Raw genomic sequence first — 20,065 nt, forward strand, 5'->3', positions numbered from 1 at the left:
GGTATCGAAGTTAAATCAGGAACAGATAAACCAGTTAAACAACCCCAAAACTCCTAAGGAAATAGAAGCAGTCATTAAAGGTCTCCCAACCAAAAAGAGCCCAGGTCCAGACGGGTTTAGTGCAGAATTCTATCAAACCTTCATAGAAGACCTCATACCAATATTATCCAAACTATTCCACAAAATTGAAACAGATGGAGCCCTACCGAATTCCTTCTACGAAGCCACAATTACTCTTATACCTAAACCACACAAAGACACAACAAAGAAAGAGAACTTCAGACCAATTTCCCTTATGAATATCGACGCAAAAATACTCAATAAAATTCTGGCAAACCGAATTCAAGAGCACATCAAAACAATCATCCACCATGATCAAGTAGGCTTCATCCCAGGCATGCAGGGATGGTTTAATATAAGGAAAACCATCAACGTGATCCATTATATAAACAAACTGAAAGAACAGAACCACATGATCATTTCATTAGATGCTGAGAAAGCATTTGACAAAATTCAACACCCCTTCATGATAAAAGTCCTGGAAAGAATAGGAATTCAAGGCCCATACCTAAACATAGTAAAAGCCATATACAGCAAACCAGTTGCTAACATTAAACTAAATGGAGAGAAACTTGAAGCAATCCCACTAAAATCAGGGACTAGACAAGGCTGCCCACTCTCTCCCTACTTATTCAATATAGTTCTTGAAGTTCTAGCCAGAGCAATCAGACAACAAAAGGAGATCAAAGGGATACAGATCGGAAAAGAAGAGGTCAAAATATCACTATTTGCAGATGACATGATAGTATATTTAAGTGATCCCAAAAGTTCCACCAGAGAACTACTAAAGCTGATAAACAACTTCAGCAAAGTGGCTGGGTATAAAATTAACTCAAATAAATCAGTTGCCTTCTTCTATACAAAAGAGAAACAAGCCGAGAAAGAAATTAGGGAAACGACACCCTTCATAATAGACCCAAATAATATAAAGTACCTTGGAGTGACTTCAACCAAGCTAGTAAAAGATCTGTACAATAAGAACTTCAAGACACTGAGGAAAGAAATTGAAGAAGACCTCAGAAGATGGAAAGATCTCCCATGCTCATGGATTGGCAGGATTAATATAGAAAAAATGGCCATTTTACCAAAAGCAATCTACAGATTCAATGCAATCCCCATCAAAATACCAATCCAATTCTTCAAAGAGTTAGACAGAACAATTTGCAAATTCATCTGGAATAACAAAAAACCCAGGATAGCTAAAGCTATCCTCAACAATAAAAGGACTTCAGGGGGAATCACTATCCCTGAACTCAAGCAGTATTACAGAGCAATAGTGATAAAAACTGCATGGTATTGGTACAGAGACAGACAGATAGACCAATGGAATAGAATTGAAGACCCAGAAATGAACCCACACACCTATGGTCACTTGATTTTTGATAAAGGAGCCAAAACCATCCAATGGAAAAAAGATAGCATTTTCAGCAAATGGTGCTGGTTCAACTGGAGGGCAACATGTAGAAGAATGCAGATCGATCCATGCTTATCACCCTGTACAAAGCTTAAGTCCAAGTGGATCAAGGACCTCCACATCAAACCAGACACACTCAAACTAAAAGAAGAAAAACTAGGGAAGCATCTGGAACACATGGGCACTGGAAAAAATTTCCTGAACAAAACACCAATGGCTTATGCTCTAAGATCAAGAATCGACAAATGGGATCTCATAAAACTGCAAAGCTTCTGTAAGGCAAAGTACACTGTGGTTAGGACAAAACGGCAACCAACAGATTGGGAAAAGATCTTTACCAATCCTACAACAGATAGAGGCCTTATATCCAAAATATACAAAGAACTCAAGAAGTTAGACCGCAGGGAAACAAATAACCCTATTAAAAATGGGGTTCAGAGCTAAACAAAGAATTCACAGCTGAGGAATGCTGACTGGCTGAGAAACACCTAAAGAAATGTTCAACATCTTTAGTTATAAGGGAAATGCAAATCAAAACAACCCTGAGATTTCACCTCACACCAGTGCGATTGGCTAAGATCAAAAACTCAGGTGACAGCAGATGCTGGCGAGGATGTGGAGAAAGAGGAACACTCCTCCATTGTTGGTGGGATTGCAGACTGGTAAAACCATTCTGGAAATCAGTCTGGAGGTTCCTCAGAAAATTGGACATTGAACTGCCTGAGGATCCAGCTATACCTCTCTTGGGCATATACCCAAAAGATTCCTCAACATATAAAAGAGACACGTGCTCCACTATGTTCATCGCAGCTTTATTTATAATAGCCAGAAAATGGAAAGAACCCAGATGCCCTTCAACAGAGGAATGGATACAGAAAATGTAGTACATCTACTCAATGGAATATTACTCAGCTATCAAAAACAACGAGTTTATGAAATTCGTAGGCAAATGGTTGGAACTGGAAAATATCATCCTGAGTGAGCTAACCCAATCACAGAAAGACATACATGGTATGCACTCATTGATAAGTGGCTATTAGCCCAAATGCTTGAATTACCCTAGATCCCTAGAACAAACGAAACTCAAGACGGATGATCAAAATGTGAATGCTTCACTCCTTCTTTAAATGAGGAAAAAGAATACCCTTGGCAGGGAAGGGAGAGGCAAAGATTAAAACAGAGACTGAAGGAACACCCATTCAGAGCCTGCCCCACATGTGGCCCATACATATACAGCCACCCAATTAGACAAGATTGATGAAGGGAAGAAGTGCAGACCGACAGGAGCCGGATGTAGATAGCTCCTGAGTGACACAGCCAGAATACAGCAAATACAGAGGCGAATGCCAGCAGCAAACCACTGAACTGAGAATAGGTCCCCTATTGAAGGAATCAGAGAAAGAACTGGAAGAGCTTGAAGGGGCTCAAGACCCCAAAAGTACAACAATGTCAAGCAACCAGAGTTTCCAGGGACTAAGCCACTACTTAAAGACTATACATGGACTGACCCTGGACTCTGACCCCATAGGTAGCAATGAATATCCTAGTAAGAGCACCAGTGGAAGGGGAAGCCCTGGGTCCTGCTAAGACTGAACCCCCAGTGAACTAGTCTATGGGGGGAGGGCGTCAATGGGGGAAGGGTTGGGAGAGGAACACCCATAAGGAAGGGGAGGGGGGAGGGGGATGTTTGCCCCGAAACCGGGAAAGGGAATAACACTCGAAATGTATATAAGAAATACTCAAGTTAATAATAATAAAAAAAAAGAAGCATTGTTTTTTCACATAAATTTTTCTTTCCATATAATGAAGTTGTTAAATATGGAAATACAAGGTAATGTCTGGATATCCGGTATACATGGAGATCAGTTAATGTGACTATACTTGTTTGAAAATAAACAAACTGATCATTTTTAATAGCATATCCATAGTTATTTACAACAAAGATCAAAGATTTTGTTCAAAAAAGTCCACTGCTGAATGAAGAGATTCTTTTAAATCATTTGTAGAAATGAAAGTGTTGAGCAATTTCTTGAGGAAGTGATTTCAAGGCTAGCTCTTTATCGTAATGCAATAGATGGAAGTCAAAGCATTCCACCAATATTGAGAGGTGAATATTCCTTATAGAAAATTTTGGTGATTTTTGATTGCCTGTAATATTTCATTTTCCAGTTCAAAAAAGATGCTAGGAATGATAACATTTTAGGATATAGAAATTCTCCTTTAAAACGACAGCAACAACAAAAACAAACAAAAACATTTTCTTAATGTATATTTTGAAAAAAAAAAGATAATCTCCATGCAATCACAAAGTTAATGCCAGATATTATGTAACAAAACACTTTTAAATGACCCCTTGCTTATGCGGAAACCCATGATAGTAATGAGAGGATGATTTGGGCAATGAGATATGAAAAACTAAAAAGAATCTATCAGGTGCTTAAGAGTCTGATCAGTCATAAAATAATTAAAATAGGTATGTTCAGGATGGAATTGAAAGTACATTCAGACAATTATGAAAAAGTGTATAGGATTATTATTTCTCCAACTTGGAAATGTTGGAGATTATTTAAGAGATGGGAGAAGTAAAGTAAAGCCTGCAGAGTAGGGATATAATTATGGATAGGGAAATGTCTATTTCATTGAGTGTCATTGCAATTCTCAATAAGTGTCTATCCCTTATCAACAATAGTATCATGTGTAAAGTATAAAGATGATAGCCAGGAACGTAGTTGTTGGATATTCCCTAGAAAATATTGAGCCCAGAAGCTAATTGGGATATAGCAAAATAGAAAGTCTTGGCCTTAGGGAAATTATGTCCCATCAGTACAAGTTGAAATTAAAAGTGATCAACCAGTTTTTTCTGTAATTGCAGGTAAAGATGGAAAGACTCACTGGAATCAGGTTGGTTTGGGAATACATACTTGCAAGGCTAGAAGAAAACACAGTAACTCATTTGAAACATGAACTACACAGTTGACAAATGAGTGAGTACATGGCTCTGGCTCATCTGCTATGCAGTTGCATGAATCATGCCAGCGAAAGAACAGAGACATACATTTTTAGATGAATCTGAGGGCCTTCACTTGCTTGTAAAAGGTTGGTAAATATATATAATATTTTAGTATTTATTATGACAAATATTAGTATGCTGTTTCCTTTTCAAAGCTGTGAATCTGTGATGTGGTATGGAAAACATTAATTTCTTCTAATTTCATGCAGATAATAATAGATGATCAATGCTATGAATAGCAATACATAACAACTCAAGTTTATGTAACGTTACTTTCATAATGTTGGGATTAGACAATACATTCCACATTAGCTTTCTCATGCAACAGCAAAGAAACTCAAAAGACATCTTAAGATGTAAACACATAAATTTATATGTTAAGACAGGAAACAGGAATTTGGACAGCTTCTTTTTTCTTTCCACATTTTCCAAGAAATGTGTAGTCACTTTGTCCGCCAGAATAATCAGTTCATAATTATTTTTCTTGCTTCTTTACTCTTCTGAAGAGTTGGACCCAGGTTAAAAAAAATAAACACAGCAGTTAAAAAATTGTGCACAATATAAGAGGAGTGGCCAAACTTTTAAATAAATTGTTTTAATTTTCTGTAAATGCTATAAAACTACTAACATTTCCAGAGAAAAATTGATCTATTATGTGAGAATTTGGCTATGCTTCATAATTACTTTAATAATATAGCAAATAATACAGCAAATGCAGTTATTGTATTGAAAAGTAGAACTCCTGTCTTATCGTATAAGTGAAAAAGTAGCTCTATATTGCTTGTCTGTTATTAGATACTTTCTATCTATTATATTGTATTTTGATGAACTTCTATTTCATTTAAACACATTTACTGATAATATGTAGAGGATAGTTAAACAAGTAAGACAAATAATGAGTTATATCTACATTTGTAACTCAATATGTGGTACAAAAGTAAATACAGTAGAAGCTTTTGTAAAGTCTACCAAATTCCTTTGACCTGAGCTACTTCTGCAGTTAAACTTATATCCTTAATAAACTAAATAACACTGGAATTGTGTTTTGATCTACAATAATTCCACATATTCAGACAAAAAGTGCTATGCTATCACAGCACTGATAATTTTTATGATTGTATAGACCAAGAACAAAAGAACAAAGAAAGAGAACGGTTTTTCAATTTCAATTTTTTTCTTTGAGCAATTACTAATAGCCATGACATTAAAGTGTTTTCATTCAAGGTGCTTCTGGATGTTTATATCACCATTTTGCTGGGAAATCTAGGAGTGATCACACTAATTAGAATTGATGATCAACTTCACACTCTAAAATCAAGCTGTTAATGATGTTTTTTTGCTATAATTGTGTGACTTAACTGCCTTCAATTTTCAATTCTGCAATTTTGTAAAAGTTTCAGACATTTAACTAATAGGACAAATTTATTTTTAGAATGACTGTGTAAGTGACATTATAAGCATATGTAATTTAATTTTTCCATGTTTTCTCAAATATCAGTGAAATCAAAACATTATAAACATTCATGTTAATCAAACTACATATAAACTATATGCTAATAGGATTCAGTATAGAAAAGTAGAATCATTTATCGATGACCATGAACAAGCATTCTCTGACATACACCTATTTTTTAAAAAAGACAAATACAAGAGACTGAAAATATGCACATCAGAAGCTTCTAATGTTTTCAGGCACTTTCCGGGTATTTACAAACCCAGAAGCATTTTGTAACACTAGATTGATCACTTTTTTTAATTGTGCTTTGAGTCTGGTATGTTTAAATCAATGAATGATGTTAAGAGACAGATGCTTTAATGAAATAGGTATCATTAAGAAAATATAGCAAAACTATAACATAGCTATTTCCATAAATGTCTTTATATTTGATATGATGAGAGGTTAAACTATTATTCTTTCTAAATATGAAGAATGAGATCCTTTGGTTTAATTTCATGAAATGTTTAGGTTTTCATATCTTTGGGGTTCCCAATTCATATTTTGTTATTTCCCTCATATGAATTGTGCTCTGATAACAACTTTTAGGCTTCTCAATCCCACAGCCTCAGGATGAATGTAAAAATCACATGTCAGGAATTAGTATTTATATTACATAATTATCAACTGCTACTTTAAATATTCAAGGGAATTTTCAGAGAGTGTGACACTTTAAGAGTGATTTGCTTCTAGACTGTTTTATGAATACACAGAAAACCTTCTATAGAATAATATTAGAGCCTGAATATTGACTACAATCTTCTTGCCTAGATAAAGTAAAACCCAGTCTATTCCTTTAATACTTTCTGCATCTATTCAGGCAAACAACAAAGAAGAATGGATGTCAGAAACTGCTCCTCAATCACTGAATTTATTCTAGTGGGAATCACCAATGACCCCAGCATGAAAGTGGTTCTATTCGTTGCTTTTCTTCTCATCTATCTCATTATTCTTGTGGCAAATATTGGAATGATCGTTTTGATTAAACTGGATTCCCAGCTTCGCACACCGATGTACTTCTTCCTCTGCCACCTGTCTTTCTCAGACATCTGTTATTCCACTGCTGTTGGGCCAAAGATGCTAGTAGACCTACTGACCAAATGCAAATCTATATCTTTTGGGGGTTGTGCTTTGCAATTTTTTTTCACCTGTATCTTTATAGATGCTGAGTGTGTGCTGCTGGCAGTGATGGCTTTTGATCGGTACAAGGCCATCAGCAATCCCCTGATATATGCTGTAGACATGTCCAGTAGATTTTGTTACCAACTTCTGGCTGGAGTTTATATATTAGCAATGATAGATACTCTGATGCATACTATAATGACCTTTGAGTTATGTTTCTGTAGGTCAAATAAGATTAATCATTTCTTCTGTGATCTTCCACCTATCTTATTATTATCTTGCTCAGATATATATGTCAATGAATTAGCAATGTTTGTGTTTTCTGGGTTTGTTGAGTTATGTACTATTTCAGGACTTCTTGTCTCTTACTGTTACATTATCACATCAGTCTTGAAGATCAGCTCTGACGAAGGCAGATTCAAAGCATTCTCCACTTGTGCCTCCCATCTGACTGCAGTTGCAATTTTTCAGGGAACTCTGTTCTTTATGTATTTCCGGCCAAGTTCTTCATATTCCTTAGATCAAGACAAAATAGCCTCATTGTTTTATACCCTGGTGATTCCCATGCTCAATCCTATTATTTACAGCCTGAGAAACAAGGATGTGAAAGAAGCCCTGTACAAAGTGAGAAATAAAAGGTTGTTTAAATAATTACATTATATTTGTATATGTGCAAGATATAGTAGAGGCGATTGTTGCAAAATTATACTGCATGAATCATACGGAATCTGTGTCACCTAATTTAACTGCTTAAAAAATATATTTCTCCTCAATTTTAGAGATAAGGTAATGTTATCGATATACTGATCAATCATGTTTATTTACTATTTCAGTTACAAAAATAGTTTTTATTCAATTTTAATTTTATTATGTACTTTTTATATATTTCTTTTTATTGAATCGCTGAGGAATCTCTAGATTATGAAAAATAAATCTTTATTAAGGTGAAAGACATAGATATTAACTACATATTGTAAACATTACTAATTTTAGGAAAAATAAAATTATACTTTTTTCAGCAGCAAAATGTATTTGGAGAGTAATCTAGAGTTAAATCAGTTTTTTAGCTTGAAACACAACTTTTATTAGAAAAGTTATACATAACAGAGCATGGAATTTTCTTCTTTTAAAACAGCCTATTAAAAACTTTAATTAAAAATATTTTTGGGAGGGCGAGAAACCACGGCAGGTGACATTAAGATTCTGCTCTGTGTATTTACAGGTTGTTATTAGTGTTCTTAAGGGATGGATGGTACTGGACTTTGTATGTTTAGGTGGGCAATTATATCTTACCAATTGGGTCAAAGGTTATTGTGTTGTGTGGTCTTTCATATGTAGATTTAAGTGTAATGGAGTGTGGGGCGGCTGGTCTGGGATGTGTGCTTCTGGCAAGATATCCAGCAGATATCTTGGGGCACTGAGGTGCCAGACCTGAGTGGGGATAAAAGACAACCCTACTTTTTTTTTTTTATATTTTTACAACAACAGATGGTGAACCAACCTGTGGGCTAGAAACCACTAGTAATCCTAAGAATTGAGAGAAAGTTTTATTTTCTAAGAGGAGACCAGGGCCATGTTAAGTCATGTGATATCTCAAGGGTGGGAATTCAAAGAAACATGGAAGCAGCCTGGGCTGGCAGGCCGTAGGTCCCCTGCTGTGTGATAAGTAATGGCAGATCAGAGAGTTAGAGATTAAAAGCTGCTTTTTAAAGAAAGTTGTTTAGAAAGTCTTTCAGGATACTCATATTCCTTCTAACGTGGGCTCCACAGAAAATGTGGGATGAAATCCTTGTTAGACAAGCTACTTCTTAATGACAGGCATTAAAATGTGATTAAGTTTGTTTTTAGAAAGAAGAGAGTAAAGAGATTACCTGAATCACGTGGGGATTTTCATCCATGGTTCGGAACTTAGATAGGGAAAAATTGGTCACTGACTCCAAATAGAGAGTTGTGATAAATGTAACACCAGGCAGAGTGAATGCAGACATAATATAGAAGTTATTAAGGTTAAATAAAAATCTGTGGCTCTGGGTAGAGAACTTATCAGATGGATATATTTTGGGCTAAAGTCCTGAGTTTTCAGTTGGTTATTGGTTTTAGAATTGATAGAAGGTGTTTAGATTTGTTTCAAGGAGAGTACAGAGATTACCCGAATCATGTGGGGATTTTCATCCATGGTTCGGAACTTTGATAGGTAAACCTTACTCACTAACTCCAAGTACAGAGTTGTGGTAAGTGTCTGTAGCACCAGGCAGAGTGAATGCAGACATATATTATAGAAGTTATTAAGGTTAAATAAAAATCTGTGTCTCCAGGTAGAGAGCTTAACGGATATATTTTGGGCGAAAGTCCTGATTTTAAGTTGTTTATTGATATTGGGATTGATAGAAGGTATTTACAAGTTATTAATGTTAAAGAAAAATCCATGGCTCTGGGTTGCGAGCTTGACAGGTTGATATACTTTGGGTTAAAGTCCTGGTTTGATACATTGCTTATTAGTATTAGAATTGATAGAAGGTGTTTAGTTTGTTTTATGAATTACTCCACTAAAGGCCATATGGCTCATTGATACTGGCTAGCGAGGGTTTGTGGTTACTTTTGGTATTTACCACAACAGGAAGCTCGGATTCTCTTAATGTGGGCTCCACGGGAATTTTGGGTTAATTTCCTGATATCATAGAGTACAAAAGCCTATCAGGTTCATTGTTCAGCTTACTTCCTTTTTAAAAATTGTTTAATCTTCATAATGGGTATGACTTTGAATTTTATGGTTATATTGTTACTCTGGGAGAGAGTGCAAGATACAAGTTTTTCTGGTTACAGACTAAGGAACACAATATTTTGGGAGAAAGATTTTGTCTTTTTGATTCTAAAAAGTTTGATTAGGCTCTGGAAACCTCACAGAGTCATACTGATCAGATTTAATAGAAATAGACAGCCAGAAAAAAATTGATTCAGGAGAATCAAACAAAAAGATATCTCAATTCTAAACTTTTGTCTTGAGAGTTTTATTTTACAGAATGTGCCTACTTGGATTCCTGGTCTCAAGGACTTTCAGCTGGGTCCAGCCAGGACACGTCCCACTATAGCATTTGATTCATTCTTCCTACCCCCTACCCTTGAAGATATATCAACACCCACGTAGAGCTTGAAGAAGTTATGATGGAATTGTTGCCCCAATTCCCTGCCTGGACTTTTGGGGGGCTGAAAGCAGTTACTCTAAAGTTGTTTTTATGAGAAATTTAAAATTTGTTGTAATTTAATAAGGAGGAATTAGCTAGATTGAGTTGTACAGTCATAATCTCATTTGGTAACTAAGCTAAAATCGTATCTTTGCTTTGGTATAAAATTTATTTGTAAAAAAAGTTTAAAAGTACAAGGTTTAGAGCCAGTCCTTTTGTTGATGTCATTACAAACTCCTGAGTTGATTATACATGTGAGTTAAGGACCAAATAGCAAATTCATGGCTGTGACTTCGTGAGAGCACTTTCAAGATAATATTAGCATATAAAGACAACAGTCCAGATTGTCTTGTATAGATAGATGGTTTTCAAAACCGTCAGAAATCCACAAAATTTGAAATTTATAGTTATCTTTTGTTGAGACGTATCTGCTCCTAACAGTTCCCCATTGTTGGATTTAATGAAGAATGAATATCTCTGTCTCCAGGTGAAGCAATACTTTGTGGCTAGGCAGCCACTGGGCACAACTGCCTGTTTCATCTGCAGAGTAATACTATCCAGAAAATTACAAATTGTGCAGAATAGTCGACTGCTAACACAGGGTGATCAGCCCTTCAAAATCTGCATTTCAACAGTGTGTCAGCTGATTTTGGGCCAGAAGGCTGAAGACTTACACTCACATGTTGCTAACAGGGGACTGTGCTAGTGGAGATTTGTTTCTATAGCCTCTCAGTTCTGGAAGTCGTGTTAGGCTTCCTATGTGTATAGATATTTGGTCATTCTCAGATTTCTGACAGGGTTGAAGATTGATTATAGTCTCATAGCCTATCAGGCTGTTTAACTCTATTGGATAAGATAGTATACAAGCTAGCCAAGCTATAACATAGATATTAAGCCTTTCTTAAGCTGGAATGGATAACTAAATGTTCTGTTTAATTGATAAAGTATTGGACTGGGTATATATATTTTATGCTTTTAATTACAAAAATAATAGTTTTGTTCTCAGCTTATATTTGAGAGAAAAGGTTTTTTTTTTTTTTTTTGGTTAGACAAAAAGGATGCTATGTGGGATGATGTCACAGGTGAGGCAGGTACAAGATAGAAGGAGACTTGTCAATGTATGAGAAGGAAGGATGGATGGAAGAATACTTGGAAGGAAGAGGAGGAGACTGGAGGGAGAGGGCGAGAAGCCATGGCAGGTGACGTTAAGATTCCACTCTGTATTTACAGGTTGTTATTAATGTTCTTAAGGGATGGATGATACGGGGCTTTGTATGTTTAGGTGGGCAATTATATCTTACCAATTGGGTCAAAAATATCTTTGAAGAAGAAATCCATAGCAATATAACCTAATAAAGGAATTTTAAGATATATCACTTAGATACCCAAAGTATGTTTAATTAACATAAAGTGTTTTTATGTCTTGTGATTTTTACATTAACTATGACTTTTTTCCTTTTATTCTATTGCATTTTTTAAATTTATATTTCAAATATTATTCCCTTTAGCGGTTTCCAGTCCATAATGTAGAAACCATTCCATCCCCCCATCCACCTTCTTCTATAAGGGTATTCCCCCACCCATCCATTCACCCCTTGCCACATATCCACCCTGACATTCCCTACACTGGGGGTCCAACCTTGGCAGGAACAAGGGCTTCTCCTCCCATTCATGACCAACAAGGCCATCCTCTACTACATATTCAGCTGGACCCATAGATCTGTTCATGTGTACTCTTTGGATGATGGTTTAGTCCCTGGGAATTCTGGGTGGTTAGTATTATGGTGTTACAAACTATTTCAGCTCCTTCAATCCTTTCTCTAACTCCTCCAATGGGGACACCATCCTTAGTTCAATGATAAGCTGTGAGCCTTGCCTCTGTATTGGTCATGCTTTGGCACAGCCTCTCAAGAGACAGCTATATCAGGCTCCTGTCAGCATACATTTCTTAGCATCAGCAATATTGTCTAGGTTTGGGGGCTCAGTGTATCTGGGCTGGATCCCCAGGTGGGGCAGTTTCTGGATGGCCTTTCCTTTAGTCTCTGCTCCAAACTTTGTCTCCATATTTTCTCCTATTAATGTTTTTGTAACCTCTTCTAAGAAGAACTGAAACATCTGCACTTTGTTAGTCCTTCTCCTTGAGCTTCATGAGGTCTGTGGATTGTACCAATGTATAATCCAAGCTTTTGGGCTAAGGTCTACTTTTCAGTGAGTGCATACCATAGGTGTCCATTTGTGATTAGGTTACCCCACTCAGGATGATATTTTATAGTTCAATTTGCCTATGAATTTCATGAAGTAGTTGTTTTTAATAGCTGAGTAGTACTTGATTTCTATATCCAGTCCTCTGTTGAAGGACATCTGGGTTTTTCCCAGCTTCTGGCTATTATAAACAAGGCTGCTATGAACATAGTGGAACATGTGTCCTTGTTTTATGTTGGATCACCTTTTGGGTACATGCCTAGGAGTGGTATAGCTGAGTCCTCAGGTAGTACTATGTCCAATTTTCTGTGGAACCTCCAGACTGATTTCCAGAGTGGTTATACTGGCTTGTAATCTCATCAACAATGAAGAAACATTCCTCTTTCTCCACATCCTTGTTAGCATCTGTTGGCATCTGAGTTTTGATTTTAACAATACTGAATGGTGTGAGGTGGAATCTCAGGGTTATTTTGATTTGCATTTCCCTAATGACTAAGGATGTTGTGTTTCTCAGCAGATTGATATTGTGTGGTTGAGAATTGTGTTGTTTAGTTTTGTACCCCATTTTTCAATAGAGTTATTAGATTATCTGGAGTCTAATATTAGTACTCTATTGGATGTAGGCATGGTAAAGCTCTTTCCCCGATCTTTTGGTTGCCATTTTGTCTTAATGACAGTGTCCTTTGCCCGAGAGAAGCTTTGCAATTTATTGAAGTCCCATTTGTCAATACTTGATTTCAGAGCATAAGCCACTGGTGTTTTATTCTTGAAATTTTCCCCAGTGCCTATGTGTTTGAGACTCTTCCCCACTTTTTCTTCTATTAGTTTGAGTGTATCTGGTTTTATGTGGTGATCGTTGATCTACTTGGACAAGAGCTTTGTACAGGGTGATAATAATGGATCAATTAATATTCTCCTACACACCTCCCGCCAGTTGAGCTAGCACCATTTGTTGAAATTGCTATCTTTTTTCCACTGGATGGTTTTATCTCCTTTGTCAAAGATCAAGTGACCATAGATGTGTAGGTTCATTTCTGGATCTTCAATTCTATTCCATTGTATTTTCAAGAACAAAATTAAACCCAAAAAGTGACAGAATCTGGACCAACAAAATGTGTAACAAGAAACTAATGACCATGTTATAATCAAATATTCAATTATTTATAGTATCTTTTTACAAAAGGGATATCCATGGTTTATAGGTATGTTGTATTGAAAAGAAAACTGAAAAGCAATTTTCTACAATATCATTCTCAAGAAAGTTAATCATTAAAATAGTCATTATGAGTTGACACGTTTAAAATATTTGACATAATTTTAAATTACTGAGTATACATGGAAGTCTAAGTTTTAAAACTCATTCTCCCCCTACCCCATAGATGTACCAACACTTAACCTAGAACTTTCAACATATTTTTTCCAACAAAATCCACACATGTTTTGATATTCATAAAGTAACATAATTCTGGTCCTATCTGGTTTGTTAATAATGAAGCCTTTATTAGAATGATTTTTTTCCATTTAAGATATAGGAATATGATACACGATTGCAGTTTTAAAGTTATTAAAATTAGTTTTCAATATAGAAATGTGTAGCTTTGGAAAAAGATAAGTATTAACATGTATAATAAATATCAGAGATACCTTTAGTTTTTAACAGCATTCTTTGCCTAAAGTAAGTCAATCTGGTGTAGTTACTCATTGGTTTGCCATTTGGCAGGCAAGAGAATTTCTATTTTCATGATCTCATTACTCAAACAAACATCTGAACATCTTTGAGAAAGTGATCTGCAGCCCCTGAGGAGTCACAGCACTGTAGAAGTCTGATCATTCTGAGCTGCACTAGAGTCAGAGTTCCTGAACGAAATGATTTCAGAACACAATAGTCAAAGAGGATCAATCAGCAGAAACTCACAAATTCTTGCTCATTATGGACTTACTTTAAAACATGATCAAGATGACAAGCATGGTGCTAGTTCTCACACTATCTCTAGGTACAGTGGTTAACCAGACTGTTGGTTTCACTGATGGGAATACATTTTTCTCTTCCTGTCAAGAGACTCAAACCATAGTTCTTAAAGTGGCAGGCATTTCCCTAGGCAGGTTTTCTTTTTATACATAGCAATGGAAAACTAACATAAAAATGAGGACTTTTGATTGTTACTCCATATTCTTACCTGTACCAATATTGCACATATCTGCTCTGATCTATTAAAAGTTTTCTGGGTTTTTGGGGTACTGTCTTCTCCAGGAATACAAACCCAAGCCAAGTAAACAATTTTCCTTAAAATATGGTTGACAAAATTAGAAACACTGTGGTGGGTGAGGGGATGAGGAAAGAAATGACAAAGATTTTGTACAAACAAAAATCTAAAAACTTCCTTAAAGAGTTTTGGTGCCCTACACATTGGGACAATTTTTATGTACTAGTGAGTTAACAGTAGCTATAATGCATCTAGCTCCTCAGATAATATGGAACCTTGGTCCAGGTATTGCAATGTCACTGTATGGCTCTTCCTATAGTAGCTTGATGTCTTACTGCTTTTTAAGAACCAAAGAGCTGTAGAAATTTGCTGCTGCCTGCTTTTGGTTTGTGTTTCAACATACCTTAAATAAACTGACAGTCTCTGCTCTAGTTTTAGCAAGAGCTCACTGAAGACCATGAAGCATATGCTGAGTCCTTTTGTTTCATCTCATTTCTTCATGATCCTGATCACCCCCTGATGGACTGTCAACCTCTTCCTCTTCTGTGACCTTCTCTTTCTTCTCCTCCTTTTCTGGTTGAAGCTCTAATTCCAGTATCAGCTGACAGATATTTGGAGGCTCTTCTGGGGGAAGTTCTACTGGTGGTCTTCCCATTAGCTCTACCTGCTGAGGAGGTTCTACAGGCTCTGGGTCTATTTGTCGGACTTTTAACTCTTTGACAGGGTTGTGGGGACATGGCTGACTCATCTCTCTTTGCTCTGATGGGCTCCATCACTGAGTCCTAAAGGTGGTTTTGCTCTTCTATTATGAGCTCATCAATGACACCACACTGCTGCTATGTTCCCTTTCCTTCTTTTCCTAAGGTCTTCTGGTACAAGTGGAGTTCAGCAGCATGTAAAGAGCTTCAGAAGTTGGTTATTCCAAAATGACTGCACTAGTGAGGAGAAAAGCTTCTTTACCCCTCCTATCGGTCTCCACATCACTAGTTTCTTGGTAGGCGGGGCCAGGTTCAGAGTTGTAACAATATCAGAATAATCACTAAGTTTGGCTCTAATTGTCTTACTCTCCAATTCTTAGACACTGTCAACAATCAGCTTCCTCTTCCTCTTGCCTTTTGCTTCTTCAAGAGTTATATCAATGGACTCCAAGGCAAAAGCTTCCTCCTCATTTGGGACAAGTGTAGTTTGATCAGACATAGTTGGCATCGGTTCAAAAGGATCTACAAAGTCAGGACTATCAGGCCCACCCTATGAGCCACTGTCCTCTTCATCATGTGTAGGCTGCTCTGGTAACATGAACTGAGATAAGGCAGAGGGATTGTCAAAGATACCACCATCATTATTAACGTTTGACATCGAATATACCACCCATTTCCTTCTCTAGAATTTTCATCATTGTACTAGTCTTTGTACTCTAAATGATTGATTTTTTTTCATTCAGGTTGCTGGCACCTCTGCTCAGGCTCCAGGAGGAGGTTGGAAGCTCTGGTGCTCACTAACATGTCATCATCCTCAAAAGCATTGCCTTCTCACACTATTTTACAGTGGTCCATTCAGAAATCCCCAACATCATTTTCCTGTATGATAGTCATATATCCATCTATTTTTCTGATGGCTATCTCTTCTACTATGCTCTGTTCATGGGGAATTGCTGGGTGATGTGAATGCCATCCAAATCTGGCAGTGGCTGGTCAAAATAGTGAATTTTCTCAAATAAAGTAATGACATTATAAGCCACTTCCTGATTTTCCTCAGGTAGGTCGGTAACACCTGGCCAAAAAGCCATTTTTATTTTAATAAATGCTTCATTACAGCTTTCGAGGAAGTATTTGGCCTTCCTGTGATAGATGAAGACTACACCCAGCAGGAAGTTTCCTGACATCTGCAGAGCCATCTTCACCTTTGGTGAGATGATGCTATCCACACTGCTCTCTAAGTTACACTCAAACACATGGGCTTTGGTTAGCTTCTTGTCCCAATGGGCCATCACCTATATTGTGCAGAGGCCGTCGTTTACTGAGGACAAAATATGTGTAGAACATTTTTCTTATTTACCATGAAATAAGAAGAAACCTGTATCTCTGCAGAGAGCTGGGATAGGTGAGTGGCCTGGGGAGGGGAAAGGGTTAGGAAAGAAGGCAGGGAGAGGGAATACCACCACCACCACCACCACCACCACCACCACCACCATGGTTGCAGCCTCCTTTCTGATTCACTCAAACAAGAACATGAGCAAAGTCTTTTTTTAATTGAATATTTTATTTATTTATTTACATTTCAAATATCCCCTCTCCTGGTTTCCCAACTACATTCCCCCTATCCCTTCCCCCCTCCTTTATACTCATTGTCCATAATAAAAAGTTTCTTGGATGAGAATCTGTTAAGTTCAGCTTTGACCTCCAGGAAAAACCGACATGGAATACAGAATTGGAGATTATTGACTGGGGCCTGTGAGAATGTTCCCTACGAAAACAACAAAGAATTATTTTGAAAAATCTCCTTTGGGGCCACAAAAGGCAATTGCAAAAAGGAGAAAGGGGGAAAGAATCACACACACACACACACACACACACACACACACACACACACACACACACATGCACTCACACATGGACATAGTGGATGAATCAAACTTCTTTAAGCTCCAACAAGCAAATTTTATTCCCACACAACTTACACATCCCAGCAAAATCATTCATGCAGTATAGAAATTACAATGTGACTAAATTCCATTTTTTTAGTGATTGACTATAAAAAAAACAGTATGTTTCCCCAATACCTTTACATGAACACACACTATGTAGTACAGGTATTTAAAATGAACAAATTATTCCCAAGAATTCATATACATACATAACTAAGCAACCTGATATAGATTAACAAAGTTTGAGCAAACAAGATAATTTTCTCAGCCAGTTTTTCTTCCTGGCAGATAGCAATTTGTGGTTGCAAAGATAGAATCAATTACTTCATTATCTTAAAAAGTAATCTCATAAAAATATTAAAGGATCACAAATATAAACTTATATAAAATGTTTATATTTTACTTTATCATTTATAATTTAAATTGTCAGAATGCATAACTACTCACCAGCAACTTTTACTAAATCATATCAGGAAGTTGAGGGCAAAAATAGGTACAAGGAACTAATCATCAAATAAATTGCCAGTCCGCCCTTAGTAAGACTCACTGCAGCCAATACTAGTTAGACTGTCATTGTTCTTATTCCTTGGCCTAAAAAATTCCCTAGCACAATGATTAAGAATATGTTTTTAGTGGGAGGGTGGGAATAGGAGCATGGTCAGAGAAGCAGGGGGAGGGAAGAGGGGGTATGGGAGAGGGAATGAAGGGGATAACATTTGAAATGTTAATACATAAAATACCCAAGAAAAATAAAATTAAAGAAAGAAAATGTTTTTAATTGGGATATTTGGGTTGTTGGTGTTTATCTTCTTGAGTTCTTTATAAATTTTGATATTAGCCCTCTGTCAGAAGTAGGGTCGGTGAAGACCTTTTCCCAATTGGTAGGTTGCTGTTTTGTCCTATTGACAGAAGCTTTTTTGTGTTTGAAGAAGCTTTGCAGTTTCATGATGACCCATTTATCACTTATTGATGGCCTGAATCATTGGTGTTCTAATCAGGAAATTGCGTCCTGAACCAATGCTTTCAAAGGTATTTCCTACTTTCTCTTCTATGACATTTAGTGTAGGTTTATGTAGAGGTCCTTGATCCACTTGTACTTGAGTTTTGTGTAGGATTATAAGTATGGATCTATTTTCATTCTTCTGCATGTAGACATCAAGTTAGAACTGTACAATTTGTTGAAGATGCATTCTTTTTTCCATTGTAAGGTTTTGGCTACTTTATCAAAAATCAACTGTACATAGATATGTGGACACTTCCTAACACAAATACAAAAATAAGCTTCTCATGTCTTTTCTTCAGGGAGCCCAACATGCCTCATTCTTCTCAACAACTTTTGGCAATAACTATGGTTCATTCCTTGAAATGTCAATTGGTGGATGTGAAGACAAGTTCTCCTAACAGGAGACTCATTGCCTAAATATTGGATTTTTATCCCAACCCTTGGTACCAGCCATGTGAGTACATTTTTAGTGTGCATATCTCTGTCACAATTCTGATTTTCCAGATTCTTCCTAGTAGTTCTCTTTAAGTTCTGGTTGTAGCATCTTAGAGCTTTTACAGAATAGTGGAAATCCTTCCACAAAGTAAATGCAAAACTCACAGACCAATTTGTCAGTTTTGTAACTAACATTATACCACCTTTAAGAACAAATTTTCTATGACAGTTGAATAAATCCAATCAATCTGCATCCTAAAGGACATTTTGCCAGAGGTTGTAAAGACCCCATGTGCTGCAATTATCAAACATTTATACCATCACTTACTCCATTATCTTTCTCTTTCTTCCCCATCTTCAGTGCTTATTAAATGCTATGCTGATAATTCACTAACAATCATTTCTTCCTTCACATTTACCAGTTCTGTTAAAATATTCATGAAATTCCTCCCCTCTAAAATGTTATTGAATGATGCCATTTCTCTTTTCCAATTTTATTTGTAACTTTTAGAATTTATGTGTACAGTATGCATTTTCATTAAATTCACACCCACTCTTCTGCTTAATTATTAACTTTCATTTTCTTCAGACTTTATGTCCTCCTCCTTTTCTAGTTACATTAGCACACAAAAGCCTATTTGTGTTCTCTGTCTGTTCACAGGTGTGTGATTGTTGGGAGCGATGCCCTTGAAACCCTCCATTATTGATGTTAATATTATGGTTAGAGTTAAGTATGACTGAGTTCATGGAAAATCCCCAGCCAGCTGCAGAAGACTAATACATATCTGGTGGTCAGGATAAATAATGGTATGATAAAAGTTGTGACCTTGCTGAGAAATATGTCAAGATGTCCAATGTGATGGCCTGTAACCTTTCTGAAAAACCAACATCCTGCTGACTAGTAGATATGACAAACCTGTGACCTTTCTAACATCCTGTTAACATCAGCCAATTGCCTGACCAGAAGAGAGCTGTGTTCTTGGCCTGTGTAAATGTTTCCCACTTACCCTCTTCCTCTGTTACCCCTGATATGGTATGAATTCAGCCTTGGGAAAAAATAAAATTGTTGCCTTGATCAGACTCTTGTCTTGGTGTCCTTCTTTGTGTCTCTTGTCCCCCTTTCTCTTCCAGGTACCCTCAGCACGTTTGTTGACATGTGATCATCCCTTGGATCATGCTTTATTGAACAAGGCCAATTAATGAAAGTCTCAGTTAATGAAAACTGAGTTCTTTCCTTCATCAGTGATAAGCAATCAATGTCCTCAGAAAGAGCTGCAAGTGCATAAGCACCTTT

At 36.6% G+C, this 20,065-nt stretch overlaps 1 protein-coding gene and 2 pseudogenes across 1 annotated transcript; 2 read left to right on the forward strand and 1 right to left on the reverse strand.

Annotated features, from left to right (window-relative positions):
- On the forward strand, positions 5,622-5,810 carry Olr585-ps (olfactory receptor pseudogene 585; annotated as a pseudogene).
- On the forward strand, positions 6,817-7,752 carry Or5w16 (olfactory receptor family 5 subfamily W member 16). Its single transcript, NM_001000660.1, has one exon. It carries the CDS (start codon positions 6,817-6,819, stop codon positions 7,750-7,752), a length of 936 nt encoding a protein of 311 aa, NP_001000660.1.
- Positions 7,753-8,254: 502 nt separating this feature from the next.
- On the reverse strand, positions 8,255-16,731 carry Rad21-ps1 (RAD21 cohesin complex component, pseudogene 1; annotated as a pseudogene).
- Between the last annotated feature and the right edge of the window lie 3,334 nt (positions 16,732-20,065).

This window comes from Rattus norvegicus, chromosome 3 (genome assembly GCF_036323735.1).
Source record: "Rattus norvegicus strain BN/NHsdMcwi chromosome 3, GRCr8, whole genome shotgun sequence".
NCBI classification, from domain to species: Eukaryota; Metazoa; Chordata; class Mammalia; order Rodentia; family Muridae; genus Rattus; species Rattus norvegicus.